This window comes from Trichosurus vulpecula, chromosome 5, assembly GCF_011100635.1.
Source record: "Trichosurus vulpecula isolate mTriVul1 chromosome 5, mTriVul1.pri, whole genome shotgun sequence".
Lineage (NCBI taxonomy): Eukaryota > Metazoa > Chordata > Mammalia > Diprotodontia > Phalangeridae > Trichosurus > Trichosurus vulpecula.
In genome coordinates, this window is record NC_050577.1 from 250,990,026 (window position 1) to 251,005,330 (window position 15,305).

The 15,305-nt window shown below is 38.3% G+C and overlaps 1 protein-coding gene across 3 annotated transcripts in view; it reads right to left on the bottom strand.

The window, feature by feature from the left end:
- MDM2 (MDM2 proto-oncogene) overlaps positions 1-13,747 on the bottom strand; it is a 31,042-nt gene extending 17,295 nt beyond the window's left edge. Inside the window, exons 1-9 of one of the 3 annotated variants that reach the window (XM_036761351.1) lie at positions 13,459-13,659; positions 12,914-12,964; positions 12,658-12,742; positions 10,537-10,611; positions 7,150-7,283; positions 5,973-6,022; positions 2,645-2,712; positions 2,429-2,522; positions 543-703 (exon numbers count right to left, since the gene is read on the bottom strand). In XM_036761351.1, coding sequence (XP_036617246.1) covers positions 543-703; positions 2,429-2,522; positions 2,645-2,712; positions 5,973-6,022; positions 7,150-7,283; positions 10,537-10,611; positions 12,658-12,738 — 663 coding nt within the window. In that variant the 5' untranslated portion in view covers positions 12,739-12,742; positions 12,914-12,964; positions 13,459-13,659. Of the gene's footprint in view, positions 1-542; positions 704-2,428; positions 2,523-2,644; positions 2,713-5,972; positions 6,023-7,149; positions 7,284-10,536; positions 10,612-12,657; positions 12,743-12,913; positions 13,084-13,458 lie in introns of those variants that run through there. The other 2 variants (XM_036761353.1, XM_036761352.1) reach the window with 2 other exon arrangements.
- Between the last annotated feature and the right edge of the window lie 1,558 nt (positions 13,748-15,305).

Below are 15,305 nucleotides of genomic sequence, written 5' to 3' on the forward strand. Positions count from 1 at the left end.
TCACTTCCAAACCTACCACACCACATATGTGGCAGGTGGTGAAAATAACTGACAATGACTTACTTACTGGTGGCTGAAACATGCCTGCCTTAAACTATGACTAAGCTTTCCAAGAAAATATGCAAATCCTAGTAGCTGAAAAAACTAGGAACCCCAGCTATGGTGCTCAGACTCATATGAAGAGGTACAAATATCTAGGTTAATGAAATTTGGGGGGTTCTGCCCTTTTTTTTTAACTTTTCCAATTTTTAGAATGGAATTGCTACAAGTTTCTAAAATCCATATAAGCTTGATTCTCTTAAATATCTTTCATAACATTTAGTATTAATTTTATCATCAAATCCCTAACTCTCCACCCCACCCCCAAGACTACTTCTAAGCGGATGTTATTATACATCCTTTACATTTTCCCTTAAAGGGAAAATTTTATTACAAGTTTAGAAGCTCATACTGCCATCCTTTGAAAAAGAGTTCCTTTCAAATCCCCTTTACCTACATTTCTGCTGACAAGATATCTAATCTATTTAACAGATAATGATTACCGGACTTGAAGGGATTTCTGTTGAGTCACTGTTACTGCTTCGTTCACAGCATATCTCACTTATGACACATAGGGCACAGCTTTCATCAAATGTAAGGGAAATACTATCTGACTTATGCCGTTTTCTGTGTCTTTCACCAGGCAATTCATCCGAATTTTCTTCTTTGTATGAAAAAAAAAAGAAAAAACTGTTAATTTTATACAACTGTAATAATCTAGAAAGTGCTCTGTATACATTTATATTGAAAAATTTTTTCACCACAAAGTTAAAGTTGTAGGCATACAGACTAAAAGGTAACAGTGACATAAACATGTTTGAAAAGAAACATCTACCAAAACATTTCCAAATGAGTCTTTTAAAAAGTCATCTAACATATCATTTTTGCAGACCTGTATCTCCATTAGTAATAATCTATAAGTCGTAAAGAGATTTTCTTTTTTAAAGTCCTCTATATGCTGATAAATGATATTCTAGAATATGAACTTTTATCATTGCTATCTCAAAAAAGAAAAAAATTTATTGCTAAAGGGGCTTTTATCATTCAACTTCTTCAGAATCCTATTTCTTTAGCAGGATACATCAATAAGTGAGAACTACTTTTAAACAAGATTACCTCTATGACTTAAAAAAAGCCAAGATAGTTGGCAATGACTGCAATCACTTGTGTTCACAAGACAAACCACTGAGATGTAAAATTAAAATGTTAAAACTATGCACATTTTTAACCTTAAAAAAGCAAAATTAAGCTTTAATTAACACTTAAGAAACACCTTAGTATCAACACCTTCACTCAAATGGGTCACATACCGTGACTAATGTGTGAGGTATTCTAAGGGAACAGAGGTACCCTCATTCATTTATTTGTTTTCAGCATATTACAACATATTGCAGTTTGTTTTCCTGATTAAGTGGATTTACATTATTATCTAGGTTTATCTACACTAACCCTCACAAAACAGACAAGTGGTTTAAAAAGATTCCTGCAAAGAAACTATGGATTGAGGATAACATTAAAAATGCACAAGAAAAAATGAACAAGAATATGGGCAGGGCTGCCACTTCTCTTACTCCTAGTAGTAGCTCTTCATCAGCCAAATTATGAGATAAAAATAACAATACAATGACATGTAATAAATAAGACAAAAAGTCAATCAAAATCCTTTGAAATTACTCAAAAATCTTTGAAATATGGATTTTCATCCATTATCATTAATGATGTTAATGATTTACCTTGAATTATCAGGATTTTTAAAGATAAATTATATATTCAATTACTCTCACTAAAAATATTACAATCTTATGTACTATTAATAAAACAGTTTAACTATTATCCCTTACCTGTCATACTTTAACTTCTATTTTTGTGTTTTTATAATGTATATATTAGTGCAATAGTTCCATGTAAGCAATTTATATGTCAATGTACTATGCTGAGGGTGTGTGCTCAAACTTTTTTTACTAACAGCAGTACAAAATCAATAAAGCGTAAATACATAGTGTAGTATGAGCATTTGGTGACATGACACATTTCTAAGTAATTTTCTCCTTTTACATTTCTATCCAAAGATATCTTCATTTTTTTATTTTCTCAAATGAAAAGTTATCTGTCAGTGGTAAAAACTATCCTTAAGATGTACTGTAGTAAAATTAAAACATATTAATGGGAAAAAAATTAGAAAGAATTTAAAGAAAATAATTAGCCAGCATTAAATAAATGCGCACATATCATATAAACAAAAGGTGAAAAGAACTCAGAGATCCATTCACCTAACAAAGAAAAAAATCCTCGAAGCAATTATCAATAAATCAACCACCATCAATATAAAAGTTAATTTAAAGGGAAGAATTAACAAAATTTTGAAACTGAGTTAAATATTACTACATACCTGTTTCACTATGTGTTCTCCTTCTAGATGAGGTAGCTGGTCTAGAATTCAGATTTGGCGATAGTTTCTCTTCCTCCAATTCTTGCATAGACTCCTAAGTATTCAACACAAAGATACAAAATAAATATTAAGCTTAAGAACACCAGTCAGCTATTAGTCAAACATTTTCCAATGTAAAAGAATTACTGTAATAGAATATGAAAGTTTAAAGATCACCTTTTGACCACTTCCAATTTCAAGCTGACACCTGGCTTCATTTGTAGATGTATTTGGACTAGCAAATTCTAAAGAAAAAATATATAAATTAGGTGTTTAGAAAAGATAGTTAATTTAATTGGGAACTGCAAGACATGAACCACTTAAACAGTTGAAATCCTTGCCAAATATGCTCCTAATAGCTGGCACAAATATATTTCTTTAAAATAGTGGGGTTTTTTCCCCTAAAAATTTAGAAATTAAGAATTCAGTTAAGATTTGGGGCTAAATTTTGGAGGCTGTATGACCATGAGAAAGTTATTTAACCTCTCTAAACCTGTTTCTTCTTCTACTAAATGGGGATTAATAGTACGTATAGTACCTATCTTACAATGCTGAAAGGTTAAATGAGATAATATATGAGACACATTTTAAGTGTCAGTCATTATTATTATGAACACAAACACGGAGTGAAACAGCCTACTATGTTAGAATAATTTTACATATTTTGTTTTAGAAAACAAAAAACATTTAAGAACACAGAAAATAACATCTAAAGATACAATCTCTGTAACTCCCCATAAAGGCTTTGAAAATTATGAGGGAGATATACCTCAAAACAAGAGAAACACCATTCCAAATTCTAAACTACTTAATGTATTAAATGTATTTTGATTTGACAGATGAAAGGCTCTAAAAATTATATTACACAGCATAATAATTATTTTTAATTCTGGTATTAGGAGACAGTAGCACACATCTCTGTTTTTAGTAACCTTCTTTCAGATAACTGAAGGGTGAGGATAAATGGATGATTACTTTATCCATATATAAGTAATACTGGACCCTTCAGCCATGACAGTAATCAGAGGATCTGGGGAGAGAGCTTGGGCTGCAAAAGGGAAGTCTGGGAAGATGGAAAGTAGTAGAAACTCTGGGGAAGGGGACAGTGGCTGCTGGAGGTCCAGGTTGCTCCATAAAAAGAACTTGGAGTTTAACAGTCAGGGTCTGACTTAAAAGAGAAGATATAACTGCGAAAATCTAGGAAATCACTAAGACTCATGTAATTCAAAATAAATTTAGTAAAAAAAATAAATAATAATAATAATAATAATAATAAAATAAATTTAGTAGCTTAATTCTCAAATTTTAAAGTAAATTTTCTGATATTTTAGAAACAAAATTAGGCCCAAGCAGATGTAACCATCAAGTTTGTTTTAATTGACAATTTTACTGAAGTTTTTCAAAGTTATTTAAGTAAAAAGACTTTCTTATAAGGTAGGAATGAGATTAACAGATAAAGTAGTGTGGTAAAATGAGAAGAGTACCAGGTTTCAAGTCAGAGGACTTTGGTACAAATACTGGTTATGCCACTGTGACCCTAAGTTATTGCACTTCCTTGGGCCTGAGTTTCCTCACTTGTAAAATGAGAGGACTTGACAGCTTCTGTGTAAGTCTACAATCCTATGATCATAGCTTCAGTGAGCCGTCTGTGATACCTTATCTGGAAAGTACTCTTACTTCCTCCATTTCTAAGCCCTGTGGAATTTCAGAAACAATCTAGGTCTAGAGCAAAAAATTAGCCTGCTTTTAAGGATTTGAAACTGAAAGGAACTCCACATTTTATACCCAAAAGGCTCACACCAATTTCACTGGCCAAAAAAAATCCATGCCCTACAAATTAATACTGATTTCAAGGTAATTTCCACTCAAGACTTAAGGACTTATGTCTAAATTCTGTTTGTTTCACAGAAGGGGATGATCTCCTCATCTAGAGATGCCATATGCCCAAGGTTTCATTTAACGTCTATAACTTTTTCTTCCCAGTTTGCCAGCATCAGAGGATAGTACTACCAACCTACATTTTCTTCTGAGATGAAAAATAAAACTGGTAGCTATAAAGCCATCAATAGTTATAAGGAGAGTTCACTGTAGCTTCTATGTTATAGCTGTAAAGAGTGTGGGAGCAAGGACAACACGTAGGCAAATATGTATGCAAAATTCATCTCTCTTCCCAAACAAGTTAAAGTCTAGTTCCAGGAGGCCAGCCCTAATGAATTGGGCAAACCCAGTCACAAGTAATCCCTGGGCAACCTCCAAGTTCCAAAGGCACAGGCATCATGGGACAACACAGAGTACACTGAAACTGGAGTCGTAAAGACCTAAATTTAAATCCTGTTTCTGCCACTAAGTAGAGTATGGTCATGGGCAAGTCATTAACCTGTCAGACTTAATGGCCAAAGACAGTACCACAGGCACATACAGAGTTATTGTGAAGTTTTAAATGAGATACAATATTTAAGGTGCTTTTTAATCACTGAAGCATTATATAAAGATGTCAATTATTATAATCATCTTTGTATTCTCAGAGCCTCCCCCAATGCCCTTTTTTTTTTCACACAGTGTGCTTAATATTTATTGATTTTAATTGAGCACAGAGTATACCTTATCTTGCAGTTGTGTCCTGGGATGACCTAGGAAGAAGCTTTGGTTTCTTCCGGATTGGGATTTCAGGTAGAGGCTGGGGAGCAGCTATGGGGCAGACATTCAGGCTTAGTGATTTCTAATTTTTAATAATCTCTTTTTTTGGAGGGAAGGCAGGGCAATTGGGGTTAAGTGACTTGCCTAAGGTCACACAGCTAGTAAGTGTGTCAAGAGTTTGGGGCCACATTTGAACTCGGGTCCTCCTTACTCCAGGGCTGGTGCTCTACTCACTGCGCCACTAGCTGCTCCTGATTCCTAATTTCTAATTTAGTCCTAAAACCAACCTGGTTTCCAGGGGTATGCTTAGGACAAGTGGGAGTACTTAGACAAGGGAAAACCTTAAATTATCAAGGCTATGCTGAAACAGAACCACACAATGGAGACAGAGAAGCAAGCTATCATTTACCCAAACACAACGATCTGTGTGGTACTCTGTTGGTGTGCCAAAAAGGTACATATTCAGTGGTCTCACCCAGGACCACTGATAAAAAGTAATGTTCTATTAACCAGGACATGAGATCCACTTTTCAATGTTTAAGTTCTGGCTATATTGATTACCTCTACAAACTGAGGCCTTCTAAATTACCCAACTTCAAAACAAATCAATAATCACCAACTTAATGAAGGTCAGAGCTAATTTTAAATTTATACATAGGAATATTAAAGTTCATTTAATATGAAATTGAGAAGCTATAAAATACTACATAAAAAACTAGTTTCTCTATACTGTTCCATTAAATTATTCCATCAAATTATTAAAACTATCACTCCACATAATTAATGCAGCATTTAATGAAAACTTGTTATGAAATGCTAGTGTACACAACTAAAAAAATACTTTGGAACTCTTCCAAAAGCAACTTACCTTGTTGACTGACTGCTATCAAGTTTCTAGAAATCATTGCATATAATCTCCTAGAAGAGCGGAAGGGGAGAATTATAAAAAAAAAAAAAATACATCTGTAATGGAAAATCTGCATAGTGGTTGATTTCAAATTAATAAAACCAAAGATTTAAGGAGTTATACTATTAAACAGTCTCAAACAGAATGGAACTATTAGGGTCAATCTAGTACAGAAACTGATAGGGTTCAATGCTATATAAAGAACTGACCTCTTTTTATTAGTCCTAAAATAAGCCAATAAAGAAGACAATTTTATGAGTTCTAAGGATTTAGAGAATTATACCCTTCTTAGCACTGTTTCTTCTGGATTTGTCAAAACAAGGAAAAAAACATAACCTTTCCCAGAGAGAAGAATCCAATCTATAAAGGAATTTTATTTGTTTCTACTTTATCATTAACGTTAGACTAGTCACTTGATGTTCTTTCTCTATTAGTTTAACATTTACAAAAAGAACAAATGATCCCATAAGTAAGGAGACACAGGCAAAGAACAGCTGGTGACTACCATGCATGTCTTTATTACAAATTATTTCTAGTTCCCAAAAGAGAAGGAAAAATAGCATTACCAGCTATTTGCCTGCTAAAATGTTTCTATTTACTTGCATTTTCCTAGTCAGTAATTTTCTTGATTCTATACATGAAACTTCTGGTCAGAAATCATTTAAAAATTAAACCAAGCACAACAGGAGCTGCACTGTCAAACATTTACCTAAGAATTTAATATGTCAGAAATCATGTACAAACAAGATAATGAATTTCAACTCTACAAGAAAACACTTTGTGTCTCTAGGTTCCATTTAGATATCAAAACAAGAGTTTCACAGTAGCATGTCGAAAAGGGAAATATGCATTTTCAAAAGTAGCTAAGGTGTAAGCTATTTACAGCATTAGTGATCAGTAAACTGTTATGGTACAGAAGGGATTTGAAAAAAACAAAAATGCAGAGCTGAAGAATTAAATTTCGGGATTTTTCCTAAGACAACATAAGTTTCTAATTAAGACTATCTCATGACATGTAAAATGACATATAATTATAGAAAACCTTTCACTAAACAGAGATGACCTTACAGGTTAAAAAAAAGAAACCTAAAGTCGTAACTGGACTTTTAAATGAAGTAAGTCAACAGAAACAACTTACCTATGCTCTTTCACAGAGAAGCTTGGTACCCCAAACAGATCTCCTAGAAGGTCATCTGAACAATAGACAATGTGCTGTTGCTTTTTATCATATAATTGTTTTGACATAATATACTGGCCAAGATAGAATAAAACCTGAAATAGAAATGAAATTTATGAATATTGAGAAACCAATGCTAGAGTCTGAAATATATATAGCAAACAGTCTATGTAGTATGAGTATCAATCAGTGCACCATACTACCAGGAAGTGTTCAGGAATAGGTTTGCTGTCACCTAACACAGAATTTCAGAAGTGGAAGCAAATAGAGACAAAAGGAATCCCAACTCTAACATACCCAACAAGCAGTCATTTAGCCTCTGCCTGGAGACCTCCTAGGAGTAGGCGTCTGCCACCTCTCAAGGCAGCCCATTCCACCCTGGGAGAGAGGTTAGAAACTTTTTTCTTAAAGCTTAAGTTTGCCTCTTTGCAACTTCCACCCTTGTCTCTGGTTCTGCCCTGTATGGTGCAATGGAACAAGTCCAGTGCCTCCTCTACATGACAGTCCTTGAACTTCGCTGTCACATCCCCAAGTGGCCTCTTCTCCTGGCTAAACACATCCAGTTCTTACCACTGAACCTCATCAGTCATGGACTCAAAACTCTCCATCCTGGCTGCCCTCCTCTGCATACTCTTTAGCTTGTCACCGTCCTTCTTAAAAAATTACCAAGAATCTGATTCACTAAGTAAGGTCTGACTAGGTCAGAGTGGTGGGACTTTTACCTTCCTATAAAAACTTGCCTTTTCACAAAATTAATTTCACAGAATTGTCCCAGAATGATGTGTAGTTAAAGCTGATAGATCTTCTGTATTCATGTCAGCGATACCTCCATCAAAAGCAACTAAATTGCAAGAGATTTCTAACTACAATGATTTAGCATATTTTCCTGTGAAGTCAGTTTCTGTTCTTTGCAGTCACAAAGCTCAAGAACCGGAAAACACATCGCCACAAGGGAAATCATCTGCTCACTAACAACAACAGAGAACAACCCCAGGGGATCTCAGGGAGAGGGCAAGTTAAACTCTACCCACACTCAAAAGTGCCTTAAGTAAGAGTAGAGTATGAAAACTGATATTCTTATAATGAGCCATTAAAAAATTAATGTTCTAAGAATTAAATTGTTTTGTTTTCACAAAGATGCTTAAACTAAAAACCTGACCACATACTTCTGCTGTTCCCATTTTCTCACTCCAGTTACCACAGGACAGACATATCTAAAGAATTCCCTGCTTTCCTAGATTCTCACAATTACTTAAATTCCTAAGTGAGTATAGGCTCTCCCTCTCCAAAAGCTGAGTCTCACTAGACCAGCCACATGTCACTGCTCCATATATTGCAGTAGGTTAACCCTCCTTTCTTTCCTCCATGTTTTTTACTTACAACTGTTGATACCCCCCTCTTCTTACGCAATCTCCCCTGTCCTTCTGTTTATACTCTTTGATGGTTCTCCTGCCAGTCTAAATAATCTTTCCCAGTTTCCTTTGCAGGATCACCATCCACTAATAAGATGAAGTCCCCAAAGTTCTGTCCTGAGTGCTCTTCTCTTCTCCCTTCAACCTTTCTCAGTCATCTAATAATCTCCCATGTGTTCAGTTATCTCTGTGCAGATGATTACAAAATCAACAACATCAGAAATAATCTCTTGGGTTCCATACAACATTTCCAACTGAATGATGTCCAAACGTTCAAGAGAGAACCCATCTTTTCTTTTCTCTTCAATCTGCCCTTCATCCAAATCTCTCTTTCTGTTGAGAACACCACCCTCCTTTCAGTCATCCAATTCACAACCTCAGGCATCCTTGATTCTCTTCACTTTCCATTTCCAATCAGTTGTCAAATTACCTCCATAAAGTCTCTTACCTCCATCCCCTTCTTTCAGACACATCGTCAGCACCTTATTTCAGACCCTTGTCACCTCTACTGCCTGGACTACTCCAATCACTTCCTGACTGGTTTCCCTTATTCCAATCTCTTCCCTTCCCAATCCATCCTCCAGACAACTGCCAAAATATCTTCCTAAAGCAAAAGTCTGTGCTATCATTCCTGTGCTAAATAAAATATGAACTACTCAAAACTTGGAATCAAAAACTCTTTCCAGTTTCTGCTTCCCCTTCCAAACACCTCACACATCCTGCCTTCCCTTCATACTCTCTTCCAGCCAAAATGGCCCAATTCTGGTTCACTAAACTTAGCTAATGCTCAGAAGCCTTAGATTCCTTCCAGGTACAGCCCAAGTGCCACCTCCTTCTGAAAGCCTTTCCACTTTTCCTAATCCCTTCTGCAATTAGTTAATTAAAAGTGGTATTTCCAATCTCTCAATAGAAAGTACTTTCTTCTACATCAAGGACTATTTTCATTGTCTCTGAAACCTCAAACCTTTGCAATTAATTAATGTATGCTGAACTGAAAACTAAAAGTCCCTTGGAGGCAGAATACGAAATGGAAAAAAAAAAAAGTAAAACCTAAATTATTAGTCCTGAACAACACTATTTAACTTGAAGCTTAAAAAGAAGCATGTAGACTGGAAGCACACACTGCTTAGTGATTCCCCTAGTTGGGGAGGTAAAAATGGTGAAAATATTCTAAGGTACTACCCTCCTCTAGAGAACAAACAGCCAAGAATCGACCCTAACCCCTGCTCACCCAACTATATGATCATTTTATCAGGGCAAAGTAGTAGAAACTTCAATAGGCACAGGGTAAAAGGAAAGACCTCTGCTAAAAGTCTCCTTCCCTCTCTTCTACCCATCAAAATCCCAACAGAATCTTTTGGACTAAAAAGATCTTTTTTTTTTCTAATTAAATTACCCCAAGGGAGAAGAATAGTATAATGATCACACCAGTGTAAAATTACTTTAAATAACATGATGACAATAAAATTGCTGACTTAGGAAAAGGGAAAGAATTCTAGAGTAGAGGAGGATTTAGGAAGAAGTAAGGTCACAACTTTGGATGTGATACCACTGTGACTAGAGCTGAAATACTCCAAGTATAAAGCAGGACAAGCCATGAGTTAAAACACAGTACACATTATACAAAGCGTCCATAGGATGATCAGCTCAATAGCACTCCAAGTACATACATTATCTTCCCTATGACCTCCCTGTCTCTTCCACTTAAAACCTGATGGTAGTATCTTCCACTGAATAGTAGAGTCAGTATACTAGTGTTACACACCTACAAAGAGTCAAATTCCTTTTATTATCTCACCTCCCTAGCTGCTGAACAAATTCCTCCACAATGCAACTATTTTACCATGATAAGCTACATTAGGCCAAACAAAAAACATTTAGTTATATTTCATCTCAAAATACAATATACCTCTTTCAGTTTCTGAATATACCTTACCTCCTTCATTGTGAATGTTTCTTTCTGTGCACCAGCAAACTTCAACAACTTCAAGAGCAATGGTTTTGGTCTAACCTATAAAGTATAAACATCATCTATAACACTTACAAAATCTTTCTACAACCAAGAGTTTCTTAGAATGTAACCACATAGAATAATCAAAATAAATGAAATTATAAAGTATGGTGTGGCAGTGCTGGATTTAGAGTCATTGGACTAGGGTTCAAAACCTTGATCTGATACTTCATTCAAGTTTCCTGGGTCTCAGCTTCTTCATCTGTAAAATGAGGGAGCAGGACTAGACGATTCTAAGGTATCAGTCCTTAATCTATTATCAACCCAAGACTACAGATCACCTACATTTAAGTCTGATCAAGACACCTCATGGACTGTCATGGAAATCTAAAATAAGTAGGAATAAAAGAATCACAGTATCCAGAATCATGAGATCTTAGAAAACAATCCTCTTAATTTTACAGATGAGGAAAATGAGGTCCAGAGAGGTAAAGCATCTTGTTCATGGTCATGAGTTGGTAAGAGTTGTAGCTAGAAAATAGCTCTTCTCTCCCAGGCCAATGCTTTCTGTTATGTTACAATGCTTCCTTAGGGCCTGGCCACTTTGCCTTATAGAGGACAAAACTTGGGAGTTATAGGACTTGAGCTCAAGTCCCTGCTCTACAAGTTACTAACAGCTCAACCTTAGGTGTGTCACAACTTCTGGGGGTCTCAGTTTCTTCACCTGCAAAATGAAAAGGTTGGACTAGATGATCTATAAAGTCCCTTCCAGTTCCAGAGATATTAGTCTATTAACTATTACATAAATTTGTGACTTAAACTCCTGCCACTGTCAAGTCAGAAACTTAGCAAAAAATATATATATGGCCTCGTGGATTTATTTTAATCCAGTGTCAGAACCCCCAAAATATAACTTTCATATTGTTCTTTAAGGTCTGAAATTACTTTTTCAGGACCCCACTATTTAAAACACTCAGCATATCAATTTCTACTAGACAGTAAATTATGAGGGTTGGGACTTTCTCTTTTCTATTTTGTATCCCCCACAGCACCTAAGACTTGCAAATAGAAGCTACTCAATGTTTGCTGAAGAAATACACTTCATACTTCATCAGAAAGTAGTTCTAGTTCAAAAAAAAAAAAGTTGTTCTGGTTTTTACCAACCCTTTGGACCATGATTGAACAACAATGGACACACTGTTCTAAATAGAGAGCATCTGGGTTTTTTCCATTCAAATACTAACAATTACACTGCTTAATTTGTGGAGCTATGATGAGATAACAGCTTGAGCTCAAACCCGCAAAACCTGTACTTATGGAAATGCCTAGTTCATACTCAAATAATAAACGAATGTTCATTACTAAAAAATCAACTTTAAAACAAAATATAAAAGCAGAATAAGTGTAACATATAGCAATTTTCACAAAAAAAATACTTTTTAACCAAAACTTAAAAGCAAAACACATAATAATAATAATAATAATAGAATCACTGCCTGATCACAAGCCTCTGAAATTTTCTATCAACTTTTTTTTACACCAGTCAGTCAGCCAATAAGCATTTACTGAGTGTCTACTATGTGCCAGGCACTGCACCATAGGTTCAAGGACTGACTCCTCAGGTAAGAAGGGAAAAAGACTTCTCTTTTTTAAAATATAACACATACTGTAAACTTAGAAAGAAAAACTGCTCCCAAAAGTCCTTAGTTTCACTTTATAGGTTACATAAAATTACTATAAACTACATCTTGACCAGTAATATTAGTCATCTTAACCTGAAAACTTCTGGGACTTCTCAAGACAGCTACAAGTAGTGTAGAAAGAGAAAGAAAAAGACTTAAGGCACCATCTAAAGCATAATTTTCAGTTCCTTTGCTAGATTTAGGTTGGGGGAACCTCATTTTGTTACCCTACACAGTCGAATTAGAATTTTATTTTTACTGCATAAAGTTTTATTTGAAGGGAACAATTTGATCAGGGTCTACCTGAATTAATATATTTGGAAGAGGAAAACCATAGCATAAGGGGGTTTTGTTACTTTTAGTTGAAACCCCCATGGACGAGGGGACGAGGAAGAAGCAGAATACTTTGGATAAAAATACTAACCAGAGCCTCTTGTTCCGAAGCTGGAATTTGTGAGGCGCTTAAGGCACCATCTGTATCGGAAGACATTTTGGTATTGCACATTTGCCTAAAATCAGGAAAAGAGAAACACAAATGACACCAGTGTGAAAAAACATTTAACGAAAGGCACAAAACAAAGACGGCCACAAAATGAACGGAAGGGTGAGACGATCCACGAAAACGCATCGGAAAAGAAAAACGCGATACCTCCCCTCTCCCCCCGGCCGCGGCCGCTCACCTGGTTAGGGATGGGAGGAGGTCTCTCAAGTCTGACAGAGGGGAGCAGCTCCTGGAAAACAAAAAAGCCGGCAGGTGACGGCGTCGCTCGGCTCGGCTTTAAATACCCGCAGCGGGGAGACAAGTCGGGGCTTAGCTCCTCAGGACAGCCGCCTCCTGACGTGTCCGAACATGACCAACCAAAAGAGGAAAAGCTGACTCAACCAGCGGGTTGGGCCGGCCCCGCGACCCGGAGCTCCAGTTTGGACTCGCTGGAAAACCGGCACCTGTTAGCGCTGTCCGGCCCGCCCACCCGCCGGTACCCACTTCCGGTTACCTTTGCCCCCGGATGCGAAGACCCCTCCTCAACGCCGTCCGCTTCTTCTTTTCCCTTCCCGCCAGTGGGCCGCAGACCCGCCCCCTCGCCCCCTCCCTCATGTCCCGAGTGGAACGCCGCGGAGCACCCCCCACCCCGAGAAAAGAGGGGTTAGGGCGCCCCTCGACCCCCAGGCCAGGAGAGACGCAGGGGCCTACTCGAACCGCCGGCGCCCAAGGCACCGGCCTCACCTCCGGCTCCAGAGCTGAGGGGAGCTTCTGGCCGTGCTGGCGACGGCCCGCGCCCCCGGCGGAACGGGGCCCTACCGCCCTCGAAAGGTGGTTTCTGGCTCCATGCCCCGCTTCGCGAACTCTTTTGGGGGGGAGGGGAGAAGGCCCTCGGCGGCGTCCGCGCGCCGAGGGAAGCCCAGAGCGGGCCCGCGCCAGAAGCCGCACGGGTCTTCGTGCGCGCAGCCAGGCTTCGGGGGCGAGCGCGCGCCCCTCCCCTCCCAACGGCCCGCACCGGAAGCCGCGCGCTCCCTTCCCCCAACGCCTAGCTGGGGCCAGAGCGGGCCCGCGCCGGAAACCGCAGGCACCGCCGTGCGCGCGCGCACTCCCTTCTCCCTCAAACCCGAGCTAACTTCTCGAAAGCCGCGGCCCCTCCGGGTCTCTGCGCGCCCCAGAACGGTTTACGCGCCTGCGCAGCGGCTGGTGGAAGCCGATCGAACTTCCCTCGCTTTATTATTCTTTCGTCCGTTTATGTATTTCTATTTGCCCACTTCTCCTTGTAAACAGGGCGCGAGGGCAACGAACTTCTCAGTCTCGTTAAGAAACTTAAGAAAAAAAAAACGGCCCTCTGTAAAAAGCAAGCTCAGCTTCACAGACATGTCCCCAGTATCCTGAGCTTTGTTTAGTCGTAAAGTGAGAATGAGTGGCCAGAAAATGGGCATATTAAGTCAGCTTATTACAAAAGATCCGCTACCGGTACGATACTTTAAAATGTCATGGGTGCTCCTGCACTACAAAAATCGAGCCCTTCCAGGCCTCTACCGACAGCTTAATGAGTTCCTGGGGACCTCAAAATCCATCTTGTCCAGGCCTCGTATCATGAGTGTCGTGATAGATGTACTTATGACCTCTCCACCTTAGCAGACTCAGTCAGCATTTGGTGCCATGGTTTTCAAGAACTTGTGTTAGCTCCATGCCCCCAAGAAGATAATCATGTGGAGGACCTGAGTGGCAATCCTCGGTCCTTATAATCTCCAGTTTATCCCATCTCTATCTTGTCTGTACATAGTTTTTTGAATGTCATCACCCGTTAGAGTGTGAGCTTCCTGAGAACAGGGGCTTTTTTTTTTTCATTTCTTTGTATCTGTATGCATGGAGACTGGCATATGAGGTGCTTAATAAATGCACTGAGACTGCCTCAACCAAACACCCACTCCCTCAACTGCTCAATGAGAAAGGAAGAGAGATTCCCCCCCCCCAAAAAAAAGATTTTGAGTTTGATTGAGAGACAATGAAAGACTGATTTGGAGAAACCAACCCCTGACAAAATAACACGTGGAAAAATCTGGACGGGAAACTGCTTTAATTCAGAATAAGATGAATTTGTTTTTAGGCATATGTTTCTGTTTGAGGGGATGGAAGGAAGGAGAAAATGACATTCAGGTAGAGATATCCAGCAACAGCAATTCAAATTTATATAGCACCTTCAGTGTTGCACAGTGCTGCCCCCAAAACTACTACCCTAAGAGGTTGGTTCTGAAATTATTAGTTGCCCCGTTTTATAGATGAAGAAACTGAGCCTCAGATCCCTCGAATGGCCTATGCAGTGTCTTTAAGCTAACTGGTCTCCTCTGCCTCCAATCTCTTGTGATCTACACTGCTGCTAAATTAATCTAATCATGCTCAAAAATAAAAAATGGCTCCCCATTACCTACTGAATGAAGGGCAAATTCTCTAGCCTGACACTCATTTTCCTATGGTATTTTATTCCAACCTAGCCTTCTACCCTTATCTTCCCCTATGGCCTTCTGTATACCCTATACTCTGTACAAACTGGACAACTTGAAGGTCTCTATGCCTTTGCCTATTGT